This window comes from Callithrix jacchus, chromosome 16, assembly GCF_049354715.1.
Source record: "Callithrix jacchus isolate 240 chromosome 16, calJac240_pri, whole genome shotgun sequence".
NCBI classification, from domain to species: Eukaryota; Metazoa; Chordata; class Mammalia; order Primates; family Cebidae; genus Callithrix; species Callithrix jacchus.
Window position 1 is genome coordinate 77,734,036 of NC_133517.1, and position 15,651 is coordinate 77,749,686.

At 42.6% G+C, this 15,651-nt stretch overlaps 1 protein-coding gene across 2 annotated transcripts in view; it reads left to right on the forward strand.

Annotated features, from left to right (window-relative positions):
- The first annotated feature begins 6,139 nt into the window (after positions 1-6,139).
- ENPP2 (ectonucleotide pyrophosphatase/phosphodiesterase 2) overlaps positions 6,140-15,651 on the forward strand; it is a 115,365-nt gene continuing 105,853 nt past the window's right edge. For both annotated transcript variants that reach the window (XM_008983321.5, XM_002807644.7), the window contains exon 1: positions 6,140-6,278. In XM_008983321.5, the coding sequence (XP_008981569.1) occupies positions 6,258-6,278 (21 nt within the window). In that variant the 5' untranslated portion in view covers positions 6,140-6,257. The remainder of the gene's footprint in view (positions 6,279-15,651) is intronic.

Consider the following 15,651-nt stretch of genomic DNA (forward strand, 5'->3'; position numbering starts at 1 on the left):
AATGTCCCAGGTGCTGTGCTGTGCACTCGTATGTGTGTTTCCTTACTTAGTCTTCACAACAATTCTATGATGTGGTATCTGTAAGTAGGAATGATTTCTATCCTTTTTTAAGAGATGAGGAAGCAGAACATAAAAAGTTACAGCTAATTTATGGCAAATCTAGAGTTTGACTCTGGAAGTTTGCCCTCGATGTGGGATCCTCATGGCGCAGGACGTCCTGTTCATGTGGCCTATCTGGGACAGGCTGGGGAGGCAGAAGGCAGAGCTGAGCCCTGTTGAAATCCATCTCTCTTTCCCTCTTTTCTGGGGTAACAGGTGTAGCTAAGCGTCTCCATTCTCCTTCCTCCTTATATCTCTTCACCTTGGAGCTCAGGAATTTGGATGATTTACCAGGCTGCTGTGAAATATGGTCAAAGAAATACTGCTTTGGTTCATCCTTCAAGATCCCTGCCAGAGTCCGTGTTCCATCATGTACAATCAATAGGAAAGGGATGCTTATGGTAAATGAGTCTTCAAAAGTGGAAATTGATGCCAATCACAACAGACCAGGTATTGCATGTTACTATTTATATGAAATGACCAGAATAGGCAACCCTAGAGATACAGAATTCTGTCTGTATGAATGGTTACTGAGGGCTGGGAGAATGAGGGGAACATGAGGAATAAATGTTAGTAAGTATGGGATTCCTTTTGGATTTGGAGTGAGGAGATGTTCTAAAATGGATGTGGTGATAGTTATATACTTTTGTGACTATCCTAAAAACCGTGGAATGGTACCATTTAAATTGGTGAATTGTACATTATATGACTAGGTCTCAACAATGCTACTAAAAAAAAAAAAAAACAAAAATTCACCCAAAAATGAAAGTAGAGCATCTCCTTTAAAGTTCATTAAGTGTGTTACTTCATTTCCTTCTACAATATTCGTGGAATTCCATTGCTGACTAGGCAGCCTGCTACACATGGGGCACAAGGAGGAGAAGAGAGCTCTTGGTCAAGAACAATCACGACACAGCAGCAGAAAGCAGCCTTGACTGCGCTAATAGCATGTCAATGTCATAAGCCAGCGGAGAAGAGGCCTGGAGCCTGGTAGAGAAGCTTCTGTTGAGCCCAAACCCAGATTTCACCAGAAGGGAAACTTCTTAGGGAGCCAGGCTGGGGTATGGATGGTTTGGTAGAGCTGGCAGCACTTGAAAGATTGGAAAAATGAGAGGGCAGGGCTTGCTTGGGGGTTTGTATGCCTAGATAACAGATTATGTGAGGAGAGACCAAGGAGAAGAGGACTAAAGATAAGCAGAAACTGAATGACCCCATGCTCTGAACCATTCATTCATCTCTTCACTCCTCTACTGAGCTTCACCTGCGTGTCATGCAGAGGCCAGGTCAGCGGTTCTCAAGCTGGGCTTTTGGAATTACCTGAATCTTAGCTCAGTGATAACTGGTCTGGGTGTGCTTTGGGCATCAGGATTGTTAAGAGCTTGGGAGGCTCTAATTGTAGTTGATGTTGAAATTCAGTAGGCTGTATGATGGAGATAAAGAAAAAAAATTTTTTTTTTTTTTTGAGATGAAGTCTCGCTCTGTTGCCAGGCTGGAGTGCAGTGGCGCGTTCTCGGCTCACTGCAACCTCCACATCCCAGGTTCAAGTAATTCTCCTGCCTCAGCCTCCAGAGTAGCTGGGACTACAGGCACACACTACCACACCCAGCTAATTTTTGTATTTTTAGTAGAGACAGGGTTTCACCACGTTGGTCAGGATTGTCTCAATCTCTTGACCTCGTGATCCACCTGCCTCAGCCTCCCAAAGTGCTGGGATTACAGGCATGAGCCTCTGCGCCTGGCCAAGAAAAAAAATTTTCTTTTAAAAAGATTGAGGCAAAGACATTCCTGGCACCTGGCATGTACAATCAACAATGCTTTCTGAGTGCCTGATAGGTACAAGATACAGTGCTGAATAAAATATCAGAGTCTCAGCCCTCATGAAGGTTCAGACTAGTGGAAACAACCGAAAATAAGTGAGTGGTCAGACAGAGAAGCTTTTCATTACAACATGAGATACATGATATGGAGGGAACAGGAAAGATTAAACAACAGCCATAAATGAAGAAGAGGGCTCCTTAGATTGGCTGGTCAAGGAAGAACTTTTTTCTTTTTTAACATTTACTTACATATGTACATATAAATGCATACATATATATGTACAACTATCAACATAAACTGCCATCCCCAAAAGTTTCTCATGCTCCACTGTAATTTTATTTTAAATTTTACTTTAAGTTCTAGGATACCCTTGCAGAACGTGCAGGTTTGTTACACAGTATACATGTGCCATGGTGGTTTGCTTCACCTATCAACCTGTCATCTAGGTTTTAAGCCCCACATGCATTAGGTATTTGCCCTAATGCTCTCCCTTCTCTTGCCTCCCACCCTCTGACAGGCCCCAGTGTGTGATGTTCCCCTCCCTGTGTCCATGTGTTCTCATCGTTTAACTCCTACTTATGAGTGAGAACATGTGATGTTTGGTTTTCTGTTCTTGTGTTAGTTTGCTGAGAATGATGGTTTCCAGCTTCATCCATGTCCCTGCAAAGGACATGAACTCATCCTTTTTTATGGCTGCATAGTATTCCATGGTGTATATGTGCCATATTTTCTTTAACCAGTCTATCATTGATGGACATTTGGGTTGATTCCAAGTCTTTGCTATTGTAAACAGTGCTGCAGTGAACATTCGTGTGCATGTGTCTTTATAGTAGAACGATTTATAATCCTTTGGATATATACTCAGTAATGGGATTGCTGGGTCAAATGGAATTTCTGAGTCTAGATCCTTGAGGAAGTGCCACACTGTCTTCCACAATGGTTGAACTAACTTACACTCCCACCAACAGTGTAAAAGTGTTCTTATTTCTCCACATCCTCTCCAGCATCTGTTGTCTCCTGACTTTTTAATGATCACCATTCTAACTGGCATAAGATGGTATCTTATTGTGGTTTTGATTTGTATTTCTCTAATGACCAGTGATGATGAGCTTTCTTTCATATGTTGGTTGGCTGCATAAATGTCTTCTTTTGAGAAGTGTCTGTTCATATCCTAGGAAGGACTCATTGAGGAGGTGACATGAAGCCAGCACCTAAAGTGCGAGTAGAAACTGGCCTTGGAAAATCTATGGAAGAATCTTCCTGACGGTGGGCACATGCTGGCTGCACGTGCTGTTGCTGTCATTGCTGTCTTAAGGAATAGGCACATATTCAGATTCCATGAGGGAAAATGGTGTGTGGGAGGGACTTTAATGTGTTTATAGGCTATGATGTTTTATTTATCCGTGTGTGTCCAGAATCAAAGATGCTTGATTATAGTTGTTTTATAAATGCCTACTGAATAAACAAACTGATGATAGTATAGAAGAAGTTGAAAGGAAAGGCAATGATTGATGAGTTTTCCAGAGGAAGCGGGGAGAAAGGGAATCTATAGTACACAGAAAAAGAGGTACCTCTGGGGCGGGAGAATGGATATATTTTTCTGGTGCAGAGACAGGAAATAGAATTTCCTTCTGATAGCTACTGTGTTCTTTTTGGGGGAGAAGAGTTTGTTTGCTGAAAGCAAGCCAAGTGAGAGTGGGATCAGGGTTCTAAAAAGGTGGGAAGAATTACTTTGCATAATCAGAGAAGTAAACTGGCTAGGGACATTTGTTTGAATTGAGGTGGTGCCAAGTGCCCAGCTAGGGCTGTAGGCTAGACATCAATGGTGGTGCCAATGGACGTGATTTTGGAATCATGTCTAACTCTAGCAGATAGCTATATCTTGGGTGGGGAATTTGCACGTGAGTATGACAGCGGCAGGACTAAGAAATGAACAAATTGAAGTGAAAGGAGAGACAGATTGAAATTGATATTAAAGACTAGTCTAAGACATAAAGGAAGTATTATCAAGAAGATGTTGAGGCCAGACGCAGTGGCTCTTGCTTGTAATCCCAGCTCTTTGGGAGGCCGAAGCTAGTCGATCACTTGAGGTCGGGAGTTGGAGACCAGCCTGGCCAACATAGTGAAACCCCATCTCTACTAAAAATACAAAAATTAGCTGGGTGTAGTGATGGGCACCTGTAATCTCAGCTACTTGGGAGTCTGGGACAGGAGAACTGCTTGAACCCGGGAGGTGGAGGTTGCAGTGAGCGGAGATTGTGCCACTGCACTTCAGCCCGGGCAATAGAGTAAGACTCCTTCTAAAAAAAAAAAAAAAAAGCTGAATATAAGAAGAGGGAGGAACAAGGGATAAACTTCTAATGAGTCCAAAGCCAGAAGTATGATGAGAATAAGGGAGTGAGAGAACTTCCCTTATAGGAAGAGAGTGCCTTGTTATTCTGTGGTAGGCACTGCACACATTAGTATAATAGCTGTCTTTTCTTGAGTATAACTCAATGTCTGCAGAAAGGCTAAGCATTTTATCTACATAATTTCATTTAATCCTCAGTATATATCACAACTCTAATTTTACTGATGAGAAAACTGAGGCTTGGTGAGGTTGAATGTATTGCTCACACTTTTGCAGCTAGGAAGAAGGAACTCCAACTATCTGATGAAGCAAATGGCCGTAACTACTAAGCTAAGTGATGTCAATCTCTATCTTTTTGTTATTGGAGAACAATGCATGACTCCTGTATCCTTTTTTTGTGAGTTGATAACCCAGAGCCAGTTTTATTAACTCATTCAGTGCTGTAAGATGAAGTCCACATCCCCTAGAGTGACACAGGAGGCTGATCAGGGTCCATCCCACACCCTCTTCTCTACATTCATCCTCCCACAGCCTCTGCTCCTGCTTGCCTCAACTATTTTCAAGTTCACTGAATGCACCACGGCAGCTTTGTACTTGGTGTTGTGTGGGTCGGTGATGCCCTGTCTCCTCTTCTCCTCCTGTCTGGCTCCTCCAAGTCCTTCAAAACTGAGAGTGAGTATTACCCCCTTTCCCCTTTTCTGAGCTGAAAACAGTGAACATACTATTGCCTTTCACACCGGGTAGGTCTAGGTCTAGGGCCTCTGTGCAGACCTCCACCATAACTCTTTACCCCCCACTCCCCTGCCCCCATCACATCAAAATTCTGTGATGCTGACTGCTTGTCCATTGCTCATTTCACAAGCTCACAGCCCCTTCTCTTTTGTTTAGTATTTCACTATCTGGAAGGACCCAGAAATAAGATAGAAAAAGAGGTGTTAATACTGGTTAGTGATGGACATTGGTAGTAGCCCCAGGAATGCCTGGCTTGTACCTCTAAGTACAAGTCTGGTTACCACAGCACCCTTTTAGCAGCAGATTATTTTTTTTTAATGTAGCCAATAAATTCAAGATATCTGTGGATATCAAGGAACAAAACATCTATTATCTAGTAAAACAATTTTTTGACACTCACCTTTGTAATTCAAAAATTAAAATGACCGTAGCTACGGTTGCTTTATATTAATTGCGTTCTCATTTGTAGTGTGGGTCGCTCAGCAGGGTGGTGAGTGTTTTCGTGGATATGGATTGGATGCCAATTAAGAAGACTTTGGGTTTCAGTTTTTCTGTGGGTGTCTGGAGAAGTATTTTTCTGAGCTTCTAATTCTTTATGTGTGAAATGGCAGTAGTAGGAGAGCCTCCCCGCATTGTTTGAGAGGCCAAATAACAGCATGATTGTGAAAAGCCCTTTGTAAACTGTAGCATGTTTTAGGAAAAAAAAAAAAAAAAAAAAAATGGTGGTGATATTTTCCAGAGTGTTAGAGGAACTTATACAACACAGGCCTGCCCCTGTTTGACCTGGAAATGCTAGTACAGGGAATGCATTAGCAACACAGCAGGAAACTTCGGCAGAGAAATCCTTTTGAAAACAGAGACTGCATCCTCCAGAATGAACGAGAAATGGCAAACCAAACCTCACAGAGATTGTCCTTGAAAGATGGAAAATTAACTAGGTACTGTCGGGGGCGGGAACGTGGATGGCGGCGCTGGACGCCCCGTCTTCAGCCTCCTGACGCTTTCCTCCCCCAAAGCCATTTTAGTCAAAGGTCATGTGTGTGTCTTGTCAAAGGCCAGCTTCCAATGGAATCATTGTCCCCCGGGACAGCGGCCCCCTGACTACATCTGCATTGGAGAAATCCCAAAAGCAAACTGCCCAGTGCAAACAAGAGCAGTCTGCAGCAGCCGCCCCGGGCCCAGCTCGCAGGTCGCGGGGCTGCAGCCGAGGCCGCGTTCGCAGAGCCCGGGCCGGAGCAGGCGCCGAGACGCCCGCAACATGACCCGCCGCGCCTATCGGGTACGGTATACGCCCCTCTCTACCCGTCCTCCATTGCTTGGGCTGTCGGGTCACAGCTGCCATTCTGTCAAGCGGAGAAACCTTGCGAAGGGCCTCCAGATTTGCCGGAAAGCGGTCCCTGTTGGGCTGCGTTCCCGTGCACTCAGCTGGAGCAATTTACAGGCGCGCAAATGGGGAGTTTAACTCATTTCGAGTTTTCGTTGCCAGAGAATGGGCTTGTAAATATCGAGTTTGTCTCTGGTTTCTGTAAAACAACTTGCAGAGAGGGACTGTGGAGGACTCTCGGTTCACCCCGGCTCCGGACCGTGCAAGTGGCGACCTTCAGCCGTACCAGCCGCGGGGCACGGCGAGCTCGGCCTTCCTGGGCGGCGAGACGGCCCGGCTTCTTGTTGATTACCTGTGGGACAGGGGCTTGGCAAGAGGTACAGGGATTTTTAAAACAATATATTTAGTAACGTCCTCTGGACTCCCACCTGCCTCCTGGAGACAGAATCATCTTCCTGACGGAGGAAGCCCTTCCCCACCGCGTGCCTCTGTTCACAGAGATGTTGACTGACGTGCACACTTCAGCGCGGCCAGTGTCTCTGCCCTTTGTCCTCTTCTGTTTGAACAGGCCTTTCAAATGAATCTGGCTAATTTTGGATTAGGATAGAGGGAGCCTGGGGTGGCAACCGATTATGGGTGCTTTTGATCTGGAGTTGGAAATCTCCAAGGGCAAACGCTGGGGAGCGTCCGCTGGGGCCGCAGGCACAACCGGCCTTCAGGTGTGGAGCGGGGGTCAAAGGGTTCCAGTGATTGCTTCCATACTCTGGTTTCATTTTAACAAGTGAAGCGCAAGCCGCTTCTCACTGATAGAGGGAATGGAAACAAAAGCCGTTCTAGTGCCCAGCAGGATGGAGAGGGGACCCGATTTGCTCATGTATTTATCACATACCCAGTTCCACAGAGCACAGGAGGTTTTCCACACTTCTGCTCAACGGGTATTTAATGGAGCTTCCGGTTTCCCCTGCAGTGCTCACCTCTGGCTGTCACCTCAGTTTTCTGCTCCTCTTCCCACCAACCTCCTTGAAAGAGTGGGTGGCATTTGCTGTCTCCTTGTCCTCACTACCCATTTGCTCCTTCACACCCAGTCACCTGGCGTCTGCCCTCACCACTGAGGGCCAACCTTTGGCAAGACCACTGAAGACCTCCTTGTAAAAAAACCATAGAGCATTTTCAACTTCACCCCCCTCCCATGTACACATACAGTCTCTGTGTCATTTTGAACAATTGGTCCTTTCCTCTCTGTTTCTGACTGTCCCAGATGCTGCAATCCTATGCTTCCCTCCTTCTCTTCTGACCGTCTTTAGTTACTATTTAATACTTAAAGGGCTTCATTTCATAAATGTCAGTGTGCACTGATCTTTCTTCTTGACTCTCTTCCCATGTCATCCTTGTCATATCGCTCTGGATGACCTCATTCACTCCAGTGGCTTCAGCCACTACATATACATGGTGTTTCCCAGACCTAGTCTAATCATTGGCCTCAAATTCCAGTCTCCACTTTGATGTTCCACAGAGCACCTTAAAATCAGCAAGTTCGGACCTAGATCTGTCTTCTCCCTTCTTCTCCCAGGCCTGCTCTTCCTCTCCTCTTTGCTACTGCTTAAATGACATTTCCCAAGTTGTCCAAGTCGGACACAACGGAATCGCCCTAGGTAACTTCTTCCCTTTCATTCGTGCCAATCATCATCAGGCACTGTCTACTCTCCTTGCTGAGCATAATTCATACACACCTGTGTTTCCACCTCCCCTACCACTGTTGTAATTAAGGCCAGTACTCCCTCAAATTCCATTCTGGTCACAACTTTTCATTAGTCTCATTTGGGGCCAGTCCTGCCCAGCCCATACCTCCATCTTGTCTCCACACTGTGTCAAATGATCTTTCTTTTCCTTTTATTTTTCTTTTTTTGAAATGAAGTCTTGCTCTGTTGCCCAGACTGGAGTGTAGTGGTGCCATCTCGGCTCACTATAAACTCTGCCTGCCAGGTTCAAGCAATTCTTCTGCCTCAGCCTCCCAGGTAGCTGGGATTACAGGTGCCCGCCACCATGCCTGAGTAATTTTTTATTTTATTTTTTATTTTTAGTGGAGACAGAGTTTCACCATGTTGGCCAGGCTGGTTTTGAACTCTTGACCTCAAGTGATCCGCTTGCCTCAGCCTCCCAAAATGCTAGGGCCATGCCCAGGCTGTGTCAAATGGTCTTTCTAAAATGCAATATGATCGTGCAGTTCTTTTTTGAAAAGTCTTCAGCAGATTCCCATTTTTTTCTTTCAAGAACAATTTTGGCATATACAGGTTCTCCACCACTTGCTTTTCACCTTCATTTTCATTGTTATTTCTTACTGCTCAATCCCTCTCCACATTTTATAAACCATTTTTGTATATTTTATATAGATGTTTGTCCACAACATATGTGAATTTAGGCATGTTAAACTATTTATTAAATAAGACTTTCTTCCTGTATTTCTGTGAGGTCTGGGTCTAACCTTTATCTTTCTTTAGACCCAGTTGAGAGCCTGGTTCTCTTGGAAACTCTGCAGGTCTTCCTCTAGAATGGGTTAGGCGACCCCCTCTTATTTTCCCAGAGCTTCCTTTATTCCTGTGGATCAGAGCACTTACCATTCTTTATTACAACTATCTATTTACTTGCCCACCCACAGCAATTCTTAGGGATCAACTCTTTTTGTCTTAGTATCATTAGAGTTAGTGCTTAGACCAAGCTGGGATGCTCAATGAATTTTTGTGCAATTCTTGTGAATGACTATTATGTGTAAGCATTGAATTAAATGACAGATATACAGAAGCTTTACAGAAAATTATCATTTATAATATAATAATATGCTAAGGAATCTTTATTCCTAAAAACATAGTTTTCCACTTATTTAGCAATGGCAGGGTTTAGACTTTCTGGATATTTGAGAATAATGCCTCAAGTCCCCGGGTCTATCAAGTCCCTCTGTAATTCACATCTCAACAGGTGGGCTTCTCCTATTGCTATTGCATCTATCCTAATTTTCCCCAAGGAAGAGCTGCAAGAAAGGCCTTTTGCAGTTTTACCTCTGTTGACTTTGTGAAGATAAAGGAATCCTCTTTAGGCTGGAATCTGGCATGAGACAAGGGCACTAAAGGCCTAGATAGGTGGGCTTCTAAGAGTCCATTGATAAGCTTGCCCCAGAGAAGGCACCCAGAACCTCAGAATGGGCCAGTGCGCAAGCCCTCTAAAAACTCTTTCGAAAGTGATGGAGAATTTGGGATGCGAGAGAAAAGAAAATGCAATTGATTTCCTAAAGAGAGAGATTTGTGTAATCTACACCTTCAGACAGAGAGGTGAATGATGTTTAAGTTTGCTGGGAGTTATTTAAACTTGAAGTTGTTCTCAAACTGTTAGAGACCAAGGTTCTTTTCAGGCGTGGATGCACACTACTTGTCTCAGAAAAAAATGCAGGATACACCACCTATTGCACTTTGTAAGAACTTTCAGTGGGTTCGTTACAAGTCAACCCAGAGACTCCTTTGAGTTGTAGTGAACCTCCAGTTAGGAATCTCTAATAAAAGGGATAATAATTCCGCAGCTATTTGGGAGAGTGAAGTAGGTGGTGAGTAGTGGAGCAAGCATTAGTCAAATTACGCATGTTTTCTTTTTTGAGAGGATCCCAGTATAATGTGTGCTAATGACCATGAACTTGGAGTCACAGGACCTGGGCTTACATCCTTGTGCTGGCAATTGCTACCTGCGTAATTTTCTGTGAGATGGTTTTATTATCTATTAAAAAAGGATAATAGGTGCTGGAAGATTTAACTAAAATAAAGTATGTGAACACATCTGGAACATGGTTTTACTCAATACACTTAATCAGTTCACAACATTGATTTCAGGAAGGCACAGACTGTGATCTTCTTCTGGATTAGAAACGTGCACATGGATTAATGACTTGTGGAATGCATGTATTAAAGGAGAGCTGATTCATGGATGGATTGACATGTGAATGTCTGTAGTGGCATGCTACTGAGCTCTGTCTTCATTCCTGTTTATTCAACATCATTTATATCTATAAAGGCATAACATAAGGCTCCCATTTGCTAATAGAAAAGGCACAAGGATTAGGAGTCCCAAAGTTATCAGTAAGTTATCATCTGTTTTGACTTTTAGTTTTTTGGGTGTGTGTATGCAGAGACAGATATAAAAAGTCTTATATATGGATTCCAAAAGTCAATTGCAAATTATTAGGCATGTGTATATGTCTATGACAGAAGGGGATGGGAAGGAGAGGGAAAGGGAAAGGGAGATTGAGAAAGAAAGAGACAGAGGAAAAGACAAAGTTAGAAGTGGCAGCTTTGTATAGTTAAGGTTTAGAGATTTAAATGGATGATAGAATCAACAGTGATATGTTTCTTTTAAAATAAAGTTTTGTTTTATTAAAAGAGATCTAGAGGCTGGGCACATTGGCTCATGACTGTAATTCCAGCACTTTGGGAGACCAAGGTGGGCAGATCATGAGGTCAAGAGATTGAGACCATCCTGACCGACATGGTGAAACTCTGCCTCTACTAAAAATTCAAAAATTAGCTGGGTGTGGTGGTGCATGCCTGTAGACCCAGCTACTTGGGAGGCTGAGGCAGGAGAATCACTTGAACCCATGAGGAGGAGGTTGCAGTGAGCCGAGATCGTGCCACTGCACTCCAGCCTGGGTGACAGAATGAGACTTCATCTCAAAAATAAAAGGGGCTTTAGAGTATAGAACATGAGACATGATAGTCACTGTACTCTGTATTGTTCAGACCATACTTAGAACTATTATCTAGTTCCAGGTGCTATACATTAATTTATTAGCACCTGTGTTGTTTATTACTATTTGAGCACCTACCATGTGACAACCACTGTGCTAGATATTGAAGACCACAGTGCCGAAGAAGACCTGATCTCATGGTATTTACGATGGAGCAGAGGTGTTAGATGAGGAACCAGGTGATTTTAATTCAATATTATACTTGCTTTGTTAGAGGAAGCTTGAGTCACTGTGAGACCACCTGAGAAGGGATATTTAATCTAGACTTAATGGGATCAAGGTAAACATTCTATAGGAAGTGATGTCTAAATTGAGATCCAAAGGCTGAGTAGAGATGAGCAAGGTGAAGATGGTGAAGGGAAGAGGGCTCCAAGCAGAGGTGTCAGTACCTTTGGTGGGCTGAGGGCAAGAGGGCTGTGCAAGGGACTAAAGAAGGAATGCAAGAGAAGGGAGGGGATAAGAGAAGTGAGACTGGAATGGTGGCTGAGGTCAGAATGACATGACACTGTCCTTCATGAAGCTGTACTTGATTCTTATGAAAATGGGAAGCGAATGCAGGTTGTAAGCAGGGAAGTGTCACAATTGGTTTGGGTTCTTGGAAAGATCAATCTGGCTGCAGTATGAACAGTAAGTTGGAAGGATGGCTGGTAAGAGAGAGACCACTTAGGAGGCACTGTGTTATATGAGCAAGAAAAGAGGGTGGCCCTAAACAAGAGGGTAGCAGGGAAGATGACAAGAGTGGATTAATTCAAAAGCTAGCTAGGAATTGTAAGAGTATGGTGCCAGACCGCAGAAATGCTGTAGGAAGGACGCATGCGGGACATTTAACCTGCAAAAGAGAAGATTTAGAGGGTCATGATGTCAGTCTTTCCCTCTAATATGGAAGGGAGATACTCATTGTGTTTGTCTTTGAGATGGCAGGGCTGGGCCAAATGAACGAGAGACACAAGGAGATCAATTTCAGCTCAATACAATAAAGAATTTTCCAACAGGCATCCCAAGGCAACGAGTTCTTTATCACAGAGAAATTTAAGCAAAGTCTTGATAGCAATTCTTAGAGAAGTTGGAGAAGCAGGAATATGGGTAGCCAGGCTGGAGGGCATTGATGTTTCTTTTCAACCCCAAGATTTTAAGATTCTGTGTATAAAGTTCATATATCTGAGCTTGGCACTTAAGGTGTCCTGGGAGCCAGTCCTTTGCTAGGTGGCCATATGCTCTGGTTTCCTGGTATGGTCCTAGTGTACGCGTTCGTTTCCTACAGCTATTAATAGCAGCCTTTTTCATGCTTGAAGGGGTCTTACTTATTTTGAGGAACATATTTTATGACCATCCAGCCCTATGACTTGATTTTCTTGCCTCGACCCCTGACATACTGTTAGAACTCCCATGAACTACTCATACTAAACTATTTGTGACTCTCAGGGTAGACCGGCATTTTACTGCAAGTTTGTTCATTTATGCCATTTCCTATGTCAGCAATACCCTTCTTCTCCACCTTCTATGTACCTCCTGGAAAATATACCTTTTCATTAAGTCCTGATCTAAATTAAATGCTGAGTCCTTAATTAAGCCTTTTCTTTTGAGACAGAGTTTCACTCTTGTTGCCCAGGCTGGAGTGCAGTGGCACGATCTTGGCTCACCACAACCTCTGTCTCCTGGGTTTAAGTGATTCTTGTGCCTCCACCTCTCGAGTAGCTGGGATTATAGGCATGCACCACCATACCAGGTTAATTGTGTGTTTTTAGTAGAGACAGGGTTTCACCATGTTGGTCAGGCTGGTCTCGAACTCCCAACCTCGGGTGATCCATCTGCCTCGGCCTCCCAAAGTTCTGGGATTATAGGCATAAACCACCATGCCTGGTCTTTTTTCTTTTTACATTGTCTTTTTATAATGTGATAGATTGCATTATATTACTGAATCTATAATTATTTTTATACTTTTTGAGCCCTTTCCCTAAGTTACTGTCTCCTAGAAGTAAGGTACTAAGATCTGTGAAAAATACAGTAACCCATTGGAATGAATGGTCCTTTGTTTGAAGCAATAATCTTTCAGGGGAAAATTCTCATTTATTAAAAAAGGTCATATTTTAATTATATGAGTAATGCATACATTCTGTAGAAAAAAATTTGATAAAGGAAAGTACAAAGAAGAAACAAAAATTCTCTACAATCTCACTATATAGAGATAAGCATAGTAACTCATTAATGAATATCCTTCTTTATTCTTATGTGTATGTAGTCTTAAAATTGGAATTATCCACAGCCTTCTGTAACCTGCTTTTCTTTAACAGCATACCACGAATATCACTCCATGCCATTAGATATTTTTCAAAAATGTAATCTTCAATGGGTGCATTCTTTCTAGATGTATCTTCCTCATGATTTGTTTAGCAAACTCCGGCTAGATATCAGGCTATTTTCACCTTTTTGATGTTGCAAAAAGAACTATAATGACCGTCACCCAAGACATCCATTTGGTCAGGGATATTTATATTTTCTAAGATGGCCAGGCAATTATTGATGGAAAGAAGGATATTGAGTTGCTAAGAAAGCATGAGTTTAAAAAAGGCAGACTTTGCTTTAAAAATGTCATTTTTATTTTGTTACATATATCTATTATATATGAGATTTTTATATATGTGTATACACTTGTTAGTCCTATAATTTAATGAAGGCACCTTGTCTGATTTGGAAATGTGTCATCAATCTGTAGGCTTGGTACAGAAGGAATCGATAACTGATAAGTACATTTCTTGAACAAAAAATTGAGTTTGAAATCTAAAAACTTCAGTGCCTTTGTATCAGTGGGAGACAAAATTTTGTTCATAAGCTAAATATAAGGGAAAGTGACATGTTTGCTCAGAATAAAGATATTTCTGTGAAGAGAGGGGCACTGCCTAGTGCTTTGGTGTTTGAAGAAGGTATGAGGCCACAGACTTGAATCGGTATTCCAAAGCAAATTATTTATCATCTTAAAGAATCAACAAGCAGGAACGTGTCCATTGTAGAGTGGAATGTTTTTATCTGAGGAGAAGCAGGCTTTGGGACACACTGTGAACCCATTTGACCTCTTTTTAATAGACTAAACGAAAGATGTTGTTGTGGGTCGTATTGTATCCTCTCCCAATTCAAATGTTGAAGTCATAATCCCCAGTACCTCAGAAGGTAACCCTGTTTAGAAACAGAGTCCTCAGAGAGGTATTGAAATTAAAGTAGGCCATCAGGATGGGTCCTGACCCAATATGACTGGTGTCTGTAAAAAAAAAAAAAAGGAGAAATTTAGACACAGGAACACACACAAGGAAAAGATGGCCGTCTACAAGCCATGGAGTGAAGCCTCAGGTGAAACCAAACACCTTAATCTTGGACTTCCACTCTCCAGAATATGAGACGATAATTTCATTGTTTTTGTTTGTTTGTTTGTTTTTGTTTTGGCTCACTGCAATCTCCACCTCCTAGGTTCAAGTGATTCTCCTGCCTCAGCCCCCAAGTAGCTGGGACTACAGGTATGTTCCACCACACCCAGCTAATTTTTAAATTTTTAATAGAGATGGGGTTTTACCATGTTGGCCAGGTTGGTGTCAAATTCCGAATCTCAAGTGACCTGTCTGCCTTGTCCTCCCAAAGTGCTGGGATAACAGGCGTGAGCCACTGCACCTGACTGATACATTTCATTGTTTAAGCCACGAGCTACTTTGTTATATGGCAGCCTGAGCTCATTAACCCACAGTCCTTGAAAGCATAATGTCCTTAGCATGGTTTCAGCTAGTAACACTCAGCTAGTAACATTATTTCACTTTCCAGTCACCAGAGGGTTTACTCTTCATAGAAATGATCAGGATAGTGCTTTGCAGTCTCACAGCTTGCAAAGAGTTTTCATTTCTATTATCTCCTTAACCCTGACCAAAGCATGTAAGATGAAAATTCTCATCCTCTCTGTTTTACAGAGAGAAAACAGAGGTTCAGAAAGACTAAGTGAATTGTTCAGGGCTGCACAGCTTGGAAGTGATAGCACTGAAATGCAAACATGAATCTTCTGATGCTAAATACGGTGCTCTTTTAATTAAAACTAGATGCTGTTCATCTTCATGGACATGTCAGGTATTATCTTCCTTCTCTGAAGTTTGAAAAGACATAGATTTTAGCATGCTGAGCCACATCCCCCCATTTTCATAACTTTCATGAGAATGATTTTATAAGCCCTCTCGTTGAAATATATCTGAAGCCTGAAGGCACCTACTCTGCCTGCATCATCATTATCAAATATTTACCAGGAATCCTTGGTTTAGGGCCTTGTGTTTACTTGCACAGAATATTTCTTCTCCACTTAGAAGCTTTGTTTACCGACAAAAGAGGCTTTCTCAGTACACAGTTTGATTGCCCACAAATCCAACTGCAAAACTTTGGGTACGTTGGATATATTCGAGTTTTTCCATCATTAATACTGTTCAGATATTAATTCAACACAACGGCACGAGGGTCGCCTACATTTTCCTGGAAGCTGCTTGACTTAATCAGCAGGAACAAATGCAAGATTATTGTACG